The sequence below is a fragment of the Rhineura floridana genome, chromosome 5 (genome assembly GCF_030035675.1).
Source record: "Rhineura floridana isolate rRhiFlo1 chromosome 5, rRhiFlo1.hap2, whole genome shotgun sequence".
Taxonomy (NCBI): domain Eukaryota; kingdom Metazoa; phylum Chordata; class Lepidosauria; order Squamata; family Rhineuridae; genus Rhineura; species Rhineura floridana.
This window is the reverse complement of record NC_084484.1, coordinates 98,673,233-98,686,848: the sequence shown is the minus strand read 5'-3', so window position 1 is coordinate 98,686,848 and position 13,616 is coordinate 98,673,233. Positions and strand designations below refer to the sequence as shown.

Genomic DNA, 13,616 nt, shown 5'->3' with positions numbered 1-13,616 from the left:
TCAACCAGGTGATGGTGCCTGATGATCTCCTCATGTGCCAATGCCATATGTCAGAGCATGTGAATAATCAGTCTCCCATCTAAAAAAGAAAAGGAAAAATGGCTTCACCAGGTCAGTCAGTACTTTTCTGATTGTTGTATGTTTCTGTATCAGTGTTTTATTCTGGGTATAGTGCTGTTAGTGACCTTATACCCTTTTTAAGTAGAAAAAAAATGAAATAAAGAAGCCTTCATGCACTCATGTCATGTATAAGTGCACCAAGTGAAGAAGTCCAGAGTTGGAGGTACATCAGACCAACCATTCTTCCACCTTGATGGGGGATAACCCATTTTAATTGACAGGAGAAGGCTGAGCTTAACAGATCAATGGACTGGAAGGTATCAAGACAAGGCACTTGTCTCTGTGTCATTTGCAATTAACAAGCAGACAGCTGTGCAGACATTGAAAAGAAAGGAGAGACTACTAGAGCCTGGAAAAAGAGGATGCCGGGGTACCCATCAAAACTCAAGGGGAATGGGAAAGCTTGAACCTAGAGCACTGAAAGACTAGTGGTGGTGCCTGTGTTTTGTTTTTGGCTCTCCTACTTAGTCACTACAGAGATCTGCATAAGACAGCGATCACACTAGGCTCGTTTCCTCCTATGTAAGTAAAATGGGGTTATAGATACTTGCCTTCTCTGCAGGACTGTGGTTAGGATTAATTAATGTTTGCTTAGTACTTTGAAGATGTAAAGTGATATAGAGCTGAAGTGCTCAGTATTGTTTTTGTTAGCATATGCGGATGATAAAATCTCTCCGTGACCAGCAGTTGAAATCTGGCACGTGGACCTGTAAGAAAGGAAAGTTTAGCCCTTTGGTGATCCCATGTCTGTTGAAACTTGCTGTTTTAAAAAAGCAGGTAATATTCAAACAGCATGAGCTGGGACAAGGGTGAGAAGGAGGTAGAAAATCACTGATCTCTGTTTTGGATGTCTAGCTGTGCTAATGAAGATCCACTGTGAAGGTGTTTGAATTCAAGGAAGTTGGAAACCTTATCCTGGCAAGAGAGATGAAAAGTCTTGAATATTTTGTAACTCCGGAAACGTCATTCGTTTTAATCATCTGAATGCATCAGGGAATGGGGGAGACTTTGTGTAAGGTGTTGTCTCTATTCCGCTTCGTTAGAACTCCCACTGTTAAACCAAATAACAGATTAAGAAATCACTGCCATTTAAAATTAAATCTGATTTCCATGAAAAATCCTGCCATGCAAGCGTCAGATATATTAAAGCCTACTGTTTGGTCACTAAACGGGCTCCTTCTGGAAGGAAGGGCAGGATATAACTTTAATTGATTAATTAAGCCATATGTAAACCTTTCAGAGTTGTATGGATTGTGGCTGCAATCTAAAAAGCTTCACACACTGGCAATTCTAACTCAAATCAATGGAGTTGTCTCATAAAAGAAATAGTTTATGATTACAAGTTATATGCCATAAACCTATTGGGTTTGCTGAATGCTTTGTACATAAAATCTTCATAAGATACTATTATATACAGCAAACTTAGCTGGCTAAGTCTCTGAGTGTTGCTATGTGAACATTCTTTGATATCCAAGAGGGGATCTATTTAACTGTCCCAGCATCTCCAGGTAAGGCTGGGAGAGTTCCCTGCCTGAAACCCTGAAGAGCTGCTGCCAGTCAGTGTAAACAATACTGAGTTACATAGACCAATGTCTTTCAGTATAAGGCAGCTTCCTGGAGGTATTTAAAAACCCTGATGCCGATCTATTAAGATTAGCTAGTACCTGTCACAAACACTTGCATTGGTAAGACATGGATGACACAATTAACCTAACCACAAAGCATTGCTCAAAGAAACACAAACACCTCAGGACATACTGATGCTTCAGCCTTAAAATTATATATAACATTCCATATTGATTGTTCCCTGTTCTCTGATAATTGTGGTTCTCTGCACAACACGGTGGGGCAGGCATTGGAATCTCTAAGACAGACGTCTTAGCATTTTGTCAAACAACAATTCCCAAGATTCTTTGGGCCATGATAGAAAAGTGGTATAAAAGCAGCACATCTATGAGACAAATCAAAATGGTGGTGGTGGTGATGATGACTGAAGTAGAGGTGTGCATTGGCACCCATTAAGGGCAACAGAAAGTTCCCTCTCTCACACACTCACACCTATTGCCTCACTGTGATCTTATAAATAAGAGGCCATATCCAACACTGCAGCTGTGTTAGTGCAATGGACTTCCATATGTGCAGTGGAGCTTCCTCTTCCTCTACCGTCCCCTCCAGCATTCACCACTCTCTGTGCACTCTCCAAATAAACTCTGGGGGGTTTAGGAACCCCGCAGAGCAGATTTTGTGGGTGTACAGGGGGAGGAAAGCAAACAGAAATCCCACTGCACTAACAGAACCCCACTGATGCAGTATTGGATACAATCCAAAGTTATTCACACATAAAATCTGTGCTTCCCTTATGGATGCCCACCGGGACATTGGTGCAGTTAGGGTGGGAACTCAGGGGCAAAGTCCAGGGCCCTCCAGATCAGAGCCCCCACAAATGACCACCTAGAAAACAACAGATGATAGCACAGTCAGCACAGGAGCCAGCATGGGGATGTCTGGACCCCCCAGGACTCACTCTAGTTGCTGCTTGCTTGCTTTCTTCTTCTCCTCCTCCTCCTCCTCCTCCTCCTCTCTCTCTCTCTCTCTCTCTCTCTCTCATATTTATTTATTTGTTTATTACATTTATACCCCACCTTTCTTCTCATCATAGAAACCCAAGGTGGGTTTATAGCTAAGGGCAGCCAGTCAGGTATGTACATGGTTACAGATGCTCATTTTATGTTTACTTTAAAAGAATTATTACAGTTTCTCACAAGAAAGTGGTGCTTATTCCTCCCAAGTAAGTATGTTTAGCATCAGGGTGGCAAAAGCAAGTGCAGTATTATTCCTCTAGTCATTATGGTCCTATGATTCAAGTGAGTGTGAAATGCAAAACTGCACATGTTCAGAGCATGTTTTAAAATTAAGTTGGCAAACTGTTTTTTGTTTGTATGCTCTGAGCGCAGCATGGAAGGAGAGAAATGTTCGTTGTGGGCTTCACAACTGAAGTAATATGCATGGCTGTCCAAAGCCCCCAACACCACCATCAAAACATTAAGCCAGAGTTGAAAATGCCTAGCTTCACTGCAGCCCCCAGCCCTATCTTCCCAGGTTATAGGGATCTATGACTGTTTTATTCTAAATTCTGTCATGTCCCAGCTTCAAAACAAACAAATAATTTATTTATACCATGTGCCTCATAGGAGATGGCCATGGCCAAGAGATACCCAGTATTTTCTTTTGCTCTGTGTCATAGAGGAGAAGAAGAGGGGAGCATTTGATGACTGGCAAGAGGAGAATTCTAATCTGGCAAAAGGGCATCTTTTCCATCTCAACTCAAAATCAGGCTGGAGAACTCATTGGCCCACTCCACTGTACGTCAAGTTACATTGACAGGATGAAGAAAGTGGAGTGAACATTTATACGAGCTAACTGGAATATCCAGTATTATGACAGAGAATATTGGAATAAACAAAGCAGAGGTTTGGAAAGAATGCAATCTTTCATGCTTCCAGACATAAGTCAGTCAGGTTGGGAGGGAGGAGATGGGGATCAGGCTTGCCTTTGAGGGATCAATTCATTGTCTGCCTTAGGGACTTTTCCTCTGATACAGCCAGTGTGGGCTACCATCATTGCCACACAATTGAGTACTGATGGCCCGTCGTGGCAATCATCCCCTCTTTTGACAAGCATGGCACAAAAAAAGGGGGAAAATACTTCTTCAGCCAAAAAAATCCTACATGGATTTCTGTGGGCTTTAAGGATATAAACAACAGGAATTCAGGATCACATGAGAAGAGAGATGATGAAAGAAACAGAATGCAGGAAGTCGGGGTGGGAAAAAAAGCCAGGATCGGATGGGATCCAGTCCAGGATAAGAAAGGAAGTGACTAAACTGATACGTGACTGTTACCTAATAAAGAAATACAGATGGAGAGAGGAAGACATCAAGGACTGGTGAGATGCTATTCTAATACTTATTTAACAGGTCAGCAATCCAGAAAAGTATAGCTTTATAACATTGATAGTAAAGAAGACACTGCCATGAAAGACAGTGAGAAAAATGAAAAATCACTGTCTGAGGGACAGAGTGAGGCTGTGACCTTTGTAAGGCATGCAGAGGTAGACTGATGCTTGAAATTCTGCTCTTTGTAAGAGAGCCTGGAGCTGCTCCACCTGAGGAGCAATCTAGGGAAGATGGCTTGCATTGTCCTGGAAATTCACAGCTAAATCCTCACGCAGGTAATTAAATACATCAAAGGTTAATGTGGGCTAATTTGAGACATGAAAGCCCTAAAGAGCCTGGGCCCTACAAATCTCCTCTGTATCCCAACTAAATTGGTGAAGAGGGCCTGATAACATTTGGAATCAAGGGTCAAGCAATGTGGGCACATTGAAAGGTATTCTTGGTGGTTGCTCCCCAGGTCTAGAACTCCCTTCGTCTTCAGAGGCTTATTGTCCCAAGGCAATGCAAGACTTAAAAAAGAAAGAAAGAGAGAATGCTTAATGGCTAGAGGGGGAAAAAGGGATTTCTTCCCTTGCATTCTCTCTCTCTCTCTCTTTATAAACTTGCTCCAGGATATTCTGATGCGATCTAGAGATGGAAGTCTTGATAAATGGTGATGGCGATGGTGGGGAATAAGGAAGCAGGAAGACTCTGTGTAAGTTGAGGAGAAAAAGGAAAGATTTATCAGCAACAGGGACAGAGTGGGGACATTGGCTCATGGAGCCTGACATGTGGGTGCAGTGATGGTCTAGATGTGGGCTAACATGCTGAGTCCTAATCCAAAAGGCGTATAGCTCAGTGATAGAGCGTCTGCTTTGCATGACAGTCTCAGGCTCTATCCCTCTGGCATCTTCAGACAGAGTGGGCATGCTTCCTGCCTGAAACCCTGGACAGCCACTGCCAGTCAGTGTAGACAATACTGAGCTAGATGGACCAATGGTCTGACTCAGTATAAGGCAGCTTCCTGTGTTCTTATTGTCCTTTCTTCAGGGTGGCTGTTGTGGGAAAGTCATCAGATTCTGCATTATGCAACAAAAATTACAAACTGCTGCCTAACTGGGGTCAAAGTCTTTCTCTAAGGGTTTGGGGACAGCATTCCCTATCCTGGTGCCTTCCAGATGTTGCTGAGCTGCGTTGGCCATTCTGATGGGAATTGTAGTCCAACAACATATGGAGAGCACCAGGTTGGGAAAAGCTGTCTTGGATGCTCCCACCACATCTCTTTTCCCCATAGTGTTTCCCAGGAATACTGGCTGCACCACAGTATGACTTTTATCTGGTCTACAGTTCCAGGTATGTGTGTTTATTGAAAATATTTCTAGGCCATTCAATGGATTCCATAATGGTGTACAATAAACACTGAAATTACTAAAAAAAAATACAATCAAACAACATCAATCAAACAATTGCAGACTGGGAGGCAATAAAAAACTACAAAAGCTAAAAAGCAGGCTAAAGCAACACCACACTTTAAAATGCCTGAGCAAATAAAAATGTTTTTAGCTGGCACTGAAAAGATTGTCACATTGGCGCCAGCCAATCTTTTCTGGGGATTTCATTCCAAGGTCAAGATACCACTGCAAATAAAGGAATGAATAAATGAATGTCCCTCTTCTTAGTGCACACATACTGCATCTGAGCTAAGGGAGGTACTCGGAGAAGGTTCTCCATTGAAGATCTTAAGACATGGGCAGGTTGGTGTGGGAAAAGGTACTGCTCCAGGTATTTGGGTCCCAAGCAAGTTCTGGCTTCAAAAATAAGTACCAGCACCTTTCCCTGGGTTTGGAAGCAAATAGGCAATCAATTTAGTTATTTTGAGATTGGAGCAATATGACTTCATCTGGCTGAACCAATAAAAATTCTGCCAGCCAAGTTCTGCATTCATCAGAGCTTCTAATTGGTGCTAGGAAGTGATTACGAAGTTGATCACACTGCCATGATGTTCCTTGATGTTTCAGGGCAGGAATTTTGATATATGAGCTCTAAGCAAGCTTGCTGTTTGAAATGACCTGTTAGGATCCAAACTCCTGAGTAGACTCATTTGTGGATAGCCCCCACCCCAACCTGACATTTCAAGCAGCCATGCAGAAACAATGCCTCCCTGCCAGCAGACCTGCTTCAGAGGGAAGATATTTCAGTCCACCATTTCAAGGCTGGAAATCTTTTCTTGCAAGCTGATCTTGGCAAATGGCTTCTAGTCCGAGCTGCATTTCAAAGGAACTAAATGGTCCCTCTGTAGGTTGGCCACTTGTGCATAATCAAAAAAGAGGAAATGCATCACTAAGAAAAAGAACAAGAGAGTACCACAACTGCAGATGTCAATTTATATGTAGAGATGCAAATTTACAAATAATTTGGATAATTTCGATAGAAATCCAATACATCTCCCCATAGTGGGAAAGACAGCGATGAAGTAACTTGTGCCTGCTCGGTCTGCTGTTTAGGTCCCAACTGTTGATGGGTGACTTCAAGATCTCTGCTCTTAGGATTTTATCCTTAAACTGGACTTGAACTAGACAGCCCTGCACATGGAGAACTCCATCAAGCAGAAGGCTATTCCCTGTGAAGGATGCATTGCTCGTTGGCTCTTTCCCACCCCACCTCCAATGTTTTAGATGTGTAGTAATAATAATAATAATAATAATAATATCATGTCCTTTCTCCCAGTAGGAGCCCAGGGCAGCAAACAAAATTACTAAAAATACTCTATAACATCATAACTTTAAAATATATTAAAACAAAACATATTTAAAGGTATCTTTAAAAAAAAAAGCTTTAAAAACAACTTAAAAAGCAATTCCAACAGACACAGACTGGGATAAGGTCTCTACATAAACGGCTTTTTGAAAGAGGAAGATCTTCAGTAGGCACCAAAAAGGTAACTAATATTTAAGGGGAGGGAATTTTGTTTGTGTATTTATTTATTTATTATTTGATTTAGAATTCCAAAGAGTAGGAATTCCAAAGGGTAGGTGCCATTACGCTAAAGGTCCACTTCCTATGTTGTGCAGAGCGGACTTCCTAATAAGATGGTATCTGCAGGAGGCCCTCACCTGCAGAGCATAGTGATCAACTGAGGATATAAGGGGTATCCTGGTCCCCAGCTGTATACGGCTTTGTACACCAAAACCAGAACCTTGAACTTAGCTTGAAATTGACTAGACCAGAAGGCTCCTGGTTGCAGGAAGGATTCACTAGGAAGGATACGAATTTTGAGAGGTAAGCTGAAGCCCTCTTCATTAGTGGATTTATTTGTATTGTGGCAGGGCTGCTTGCTCTCTTGTAATTCTTGGGTCATGTTTTGCAATGTGAACTGCAAACACAAAGAGCAGTAGGTAAACAAGAAAAGAAGATATAAGGATTGTTACTTCGGTCTCAGCCTTGGCAAATTAATTCTTGCCCCTGAGTAACTGTAAACAGCTTGGTCCAACAATTCCTTGTGGGTTGAGGAGCTCCATTCTGCAGATGGAGCTTTCCCACCTCCACTCCGGTCTGCAAGACAAGGGCCTTTTCCATTCAGTTCCAACTCATGCAAATGAATCTACTGTCTTCTCCCAGTAACAAGGCATGGTGACTCACACACCAAACCTCCACTTGTACATCAGAGAAGTAACCAGCTGCAGCCTGGACAGCAGATCTTGAGGACCAGAGAGAAAAGTTCCACACCAGGACTGTTCTCAGTTGGCTTTTAAAAACATCAATACATTTTCTTGTCCAAAGGTGGTGAACAAGAACAATGCATTTCTTTCACAAGGATGAACTGTACCATGCATTTATTCCTGAATGATTTTCCATGCAGGGATTTGTATGTCATTACCTAGCATTTCCTCTTTTCTATGTCTGAGTCCTTAGTTTATCCCGACTAAATAGCATATTCTGATGGGGTGCCCCCCCTCTCTTTATTGTTCTTGTTCACATCACCAGGACATTGTAATGTCTTTTTCCTGTTTGTGTTGCACTGTGTGTATATGTATATATTGCTGATTTTACAATCTCATAAAACATTTTTAAAACTGGGATCCTCAGTGTATTTTCCCATCTTATGTTGAGCTTTAAAGAGTTGCAGTCGTGTGTGAGCTGACTGAAGAAATAAAAATGAATGGTAATTTACCTTCAGCCTGCCAGCGGTTGTTCAGTTATGGGTGTAAACATAAATACTATCTTACTGACAAAACAGGAAAGTTGCATTAGTGAATAATTACATTGCTATCCTGGCCTGGCACTCATGTCTATTACAAGTATGTTGGTTTCCAGAAATGTTCTTTTAAGTAGTTACAAGGGAGAAGTATTTTTCTCTCTCTCCTGTGGTTCATAAAAATGAATCACTTATTAAAACTCTGTCTTGAAGCCAAACAATGGAACAAAACAATGGTAGCTGCTGAACTGCCAAAGTACAAAGGATGCAGGGGATGGGGGGGGGATTTAAGTGCAGGAAGTTTTGTTATTGGAAACTCCTGCTAACTTACCCTGGCCTTGCACTACGTAACCACTGTCTGGTCCTGGAAACAGTGTCTTTTTTTGTCCCATCAAGCTGGCAAAGACAGACACCTCCTGCTTTCTGTGCACTTTGTTCAGTTTGGGACAGAGGCATACTTAATCTCCATCTGGACTGAGCGGGGATGCACAGTAAACAAACTTGAAGATACTTGTGGTCCAGGGCCTTCTGTGTTCGCTGAGGGCAGGGCCTAATGCTAGAAAGCTGCATTTGTGAATTACCTCCTGTTTTCCACTGACTTTTTGAAACTGGAGAGGCCCATGATGTAAACTGCCTTGAAGAGTTTTCAGGTGCAAAGATTTCTTTCCCACCCTCTTCTCTACGCATTCATAAGATTGCTTGCTTTGCTTTTCCCTCTAACACCGCTATGCACTCATTGGGACTTCACTTGTGAAAATCACAATCAAAATGCTCATTTTAAAAATCTTCCCCCCCTCCCCAGCATTTCCAGGTGAGACATTAGTACAGGACTGGTTTGGAGAGTCATAGCTAAACTGATCTAATATTGATGAAATATTGATCTCCTGAGTGTCTGGATCAGATCCCATACATTAGTGGTGGGGGGGGGGTGCGTTTGAGGCTTGCTTTCTTTCCATCATAATAAATGAGAGAAATATTTTAATACAATGTAGGATTGAATTCGTAAAATTATTTTCTGGACTCTGAGACATTTATATTTACATGAAAATCAAGGAAATTTTATTACTTTCTACTTAGGAGATTAATTGGGTGCAACATTGCATGTGGCTGCTAACAGCTTCCAGGGTATAGCAGACTTTTGCCTATATGAATGAAATGTAATCATAACCACATGATTTAAACATAGAGTTTATTTTCTCATATTGTTGTTGTTGTTAAAAAATAACTATTCCTCCCCTCTCTCTTTAGGTCTGAGGCACTGACAATGGAAGCCACACAGATCAATATGTCACAAGCCTCGCTAGTGAACGGCAACATCAGTGCTAATGTGAAGAGAAGCAAACCTCGCGTGATGTCCAAAAGTGGCCACAGCAATGTGAGGATTGACAAGGTCGATGGCATTTACCTGCTTTATCTTCAGGATCTGTGGACCACAGTGATTGATATGAAGTGGAGATATAAACTTACTCTGTTTGCTGCTGCTTTCATCATGACTTGGTTTCTTTTTGGAGTCATTTACTATGTCATTGCCTTTCTTCATGGAGATCTGGAAGGGAACAAACACCCTGACGGTCATGCCCCCTGTGTCAAGAATGTAGAATCACTTACTGGGGCATTTCTCTTTTCTTTGGAGTCACAGACTACCATTGGTTACGGCTTCCGTTTTATCACTGAAGAGTGCCCTCATGCCATTTTCCTTTTAGTTGCTCAGTTGGTTGTCACTACATTGATTGAGATCTTCATCACCGGGACCTTCCTAGCCAAAATTGCTAGACCCAAAAAAAGGGCTGAGACCATTAAATTCAGTCATTGTGCTGTCATATCCAAACACAACGGACATCTTTGTCTTGTAATTCGAGTGGCAAATATGAGAAAGAGCCTCCTGATTCAGTGCCAGCTGACTGGAAAACTTCTTCAGACTTATGAAACTAAAGAAGGAGAGAGGATTCTACTTAACCAAGCTAGTGTTAAATTCCATGTTGACTCTGCATCAGAAAGCCCTTTCTTGATTTTACCTCTGACTTTTTACCATATATTAGATGAGAGCAGCCCTTTAAGTGATCTTACACCCCAAAATCTTAAAGAAAAAGAGTTTGAACTGGTTGTCCTCTTGAATGCCACAGTAGAGTCCACAAGTGCTGTCTGCCAGAGCCGAACATCATATGTTCCAGAGGAGATATTCTGGGGTTTTGAGTTTATGCCGGTGATTTCTCTCTCTCAGAATGGGAAGTACGTTGCAGATTTTAGTCAATTTGAGCTGATCAGAAGAAGTGCAGATTTTGCTTTGTACAGTATGGGCTCTGAAAAGCAAAAACTTGAAGAGCAATATAGAAAGGAAGACCAGAGAGAGAGAGCACGCAGAACAATGTTGTTACAGCACAGCAAAGTTTGATTTCTCGTCCAACAGGAACTATAATAATTATACAGCAAGGATTCTTTCTCACCCCCTGAAAATGGAAAGGGAGCAAAGACTTATCTACATAGCTGTGATGTGGGGTATATTTACCACTTTATCAGATTACATCATCATAATCATCAAGGTTTTTTTAAATATTAAGTGGGGCTATTCTGTATATCAGATACCATAACTGAGATGAATATATTTTAAGGAAGCTTAGAAAGGAACCTTATACTGAGTCAGACCATTAGTCCAGCAAGCTCAGTCTACACTGATTGGCAAGGACTCTCCAGGATTGCAGAAGTGAGGGTGGGTTCATAGCCTTACCTGGAGATGCCATGGACTGAACTTCAGCCATTTTTCATGTAAAGCATGTGCTCTACCACTGAGCCATGGTTCTTCCCTAAATTCATATGGGATCTCTTATGTGTCAGTGACAGCAGCTCCACTGGAAATAAACAGATGTAGATTTTCCACTCTAGGAACATAGAAAGCTGCTTTATACAGCTCAAGCAACAGGAAGTTACATGGGCTTAAGTTGCAGGAAGCCAGATTTCGGCTGAACATCAGGATAAACTTCCTAACAGTTAGATCAGTAAGACAATGGAACTAATTACCTAGGGAGGTGGTGGGCTGTCCAACACTTGGGGCATTCAAGAGGCAGCTGGACAGCCACCTGCTGGGTATGCTTTAAGATGGATTCCTGCATTGAGTAGGGGGTTGGACTTGATGGCCTTATGGGGCCCTTCCAACTCTACCATTCTATGATTCTATATTGTGTCAGACCAGAGGTCCATCTAGCTCATTATTCTCTATGCTGACTGGCAGTGGCTCTCCATTACTTGAGACTAGGGTCTTTTCCAACTGTACATGGAGATATTGAGGGACTGAACCTGGGCCGTTCTGTATTCTCTCCCTGTGTGTTGACATTCTGTCATATGGCAATTTTTGTCGCAGACACGTTGATTTTCAGTTGATATACGTGGAGTTTGATATATTGGACAGATTTCTCAATATATTTATTTGACATAGTTTAGTCATATTAGTAGAATAAAAGTTTGTTCTAAAATATTATATATTCTTTGGTATAGTGAGGCTGCAATCTTATAACACTTTCCTTGATTAATTGAACTTAGTAGAGTTTGTTTAGATATGCATAGAATTGCACTGTAAGCATTTATTTACCTAGATTTCAAACTAGTTAAGAAAATGAAAATGTCATTCAGTTTTAGTTGGAAATAGGATTTTTTTTATTTAAAAAAACCCTTCATTGAGAAGAAACTATTTGTACAATAGTACAAGGCAGCCTCTAAAATGGCTGCCCAGTGCAGTGAGGGCTTGGAGTGTGTAGGTGTGCAAGAGGCCCTTTTGTGCCAATGTAGACACACACCCCCTCTCAAAAAAAAATGTGCCTCAGATTGTACAGGGGTTGCTCACATCTGTTGTAGACTAAAGGTGTCTCCCCTTGGCCAGTGTACATTTCTGTGCTATGGGTAAGGATTAAAGAACCAATTAAAAGAGTGGGAGGACCAGATCCAATGTGGCACCTATGGGCACCATTACATCCTCAGACACACACACCATTGCACTTGCCAAGGACCCCTGCTCCTCCCATTTTATTACAAAACAAAGATATTTGGGAGTTTTTTGTTGGGTTTCTTGGGTGGGGAAGTTGCCTGCTTTTTTAGTCTGTGTTTTTGTTTGTTTGTGGGGAAGATATGGATGTTTTGCCTTTGGAGGTGGTTCTGAGCAGCGCCAGTTTTTTGTCTGTGAAATGGGTATTTTGTGGTGCCCATAACAGCATCCTAGATTTCCAAATGTGTCCCTGGGCCCAGAAAAGGCTGGAGACTCCTATGCTCTAGATCCTCTTTTTTTCTGTTCCTGTCTCTCTTTTTGACAGAGCAGAGCAAGAAACCAGTGGGAAGCACACACTTACTACAACAATGACATACGAGAATTGCCTGCCTCCTGCTCACAAGCTTATTGTGCCTAGTCTTTGCCAGAACAAAAACAGCAAGAAAACAAATGGCTCCAGGAGCCAGTGCAGTTTCCTCCCTATCTGCCAGGCAAATCTAGCAAGGCGAGACCATCAAGTACTCACCAATGCAGATGATCCGGCTGTGTCAGTTGAATAATAGGAACATGTTGTGCCCTAAAATTCTATTTTGAATCTCTTTTTTTCTCCATCATTTAAAGGAAAGCTTTCATAGATATCTAAGGAGGAGGTTGTAAACAATAGTAACATTAAAAAGAGAAATATGTTATTGGGAAAATGCTACCAACAACTTGTTGTTTTTTATAAAGTGTATAAGCATTAGAGGTACCCTCCATGGCGCAGAGTGGTAAGCGGCAGTATCGCAGCCAAAGCTCTGCTCACGGCCGGAGTTCGATTCCAACGGAAGGAGGAAGTCGAATCTCCGGTAAAAGGGGTCGAGGTTCACTCAGCCTTCCATCCATCCGTGGTCAGTAAAATGAGTACCCAGCATATGCTGGTGTGTAAAGAAAGGCCAGGGAAGGAACTGGCAATCCCACCCCATATATACAGTCTGCCTAGTAAACGTCGCACGACGTCACCCTAAGAGTCGGAAATGACTCGCACTATAAGTGCGGGGACACCTTTACCTTTACCTTTATAAGCATTAGAGCCATGCATTTAACACATTGTTTGCTTTGCTTTGGACTATTGTTAATATTCTTAAATAAAGATTTCTGAATAATTTACTGTCAAGTATTCATTTTTAATATGTGGCTTGTTGTTACTGTTCATCTACCAGGTAGGATCCATTGGATAGATTCTGTCCTATTAATAGATCAGTGGTTCCCAAACTTTTTTCCCCGCAGGCCACTTGAAAATTGCTGATGTCTTGGCATACCACATAATGATTTTTCTGGCTGTTGTAGATATTGTAATGTGCTGCATGACTTTTAATTGTAATTTTATTGTTTCTTTTGTTTCTTATAACAATACT

General features: G+C 41.6%; 1 protein-coding gene across 1 annotated transcript; it reads left to right on the top strand.

Moving 5' to 3' along the window:
- The first annotated feature begins 4,013 nt into the window (after positions 1 to 4,013).
- On the top strand, positions 4,014 to 13,286 carry KCNJ15 (potassium inwardly rectifying channel subfamily J member 15). The gene is made up of 2 exons (XM_061629466.1): positions 4,014 to 4,065; positions 9,498 to 13,286. Exon 2 carries the CDS (start codon positions 9,514 to 9,516, stop codon positions 10,639 to 10,641), a length of 1,128 nt encoding a protein of 375 aa, XP_061485450.1. The 5' UTR covers positions 4,014 to 4,065; positions 9,498 to 9,513; the 3' UTR covers positions 10,642 to 13,286.
- Positions 13,287 to 13,616: the final 330 nt, after the last annotated feature.

What these genes read in the sequence shown, in the direction of transcription:
- KCNJ15 (XM_061629466.1), top strand. Translation starts at nt 9,514, where the DNA reads ATGGAAGCCACACAGATCAATATGTCACAAGCCTCGCTAGTGAACGGC.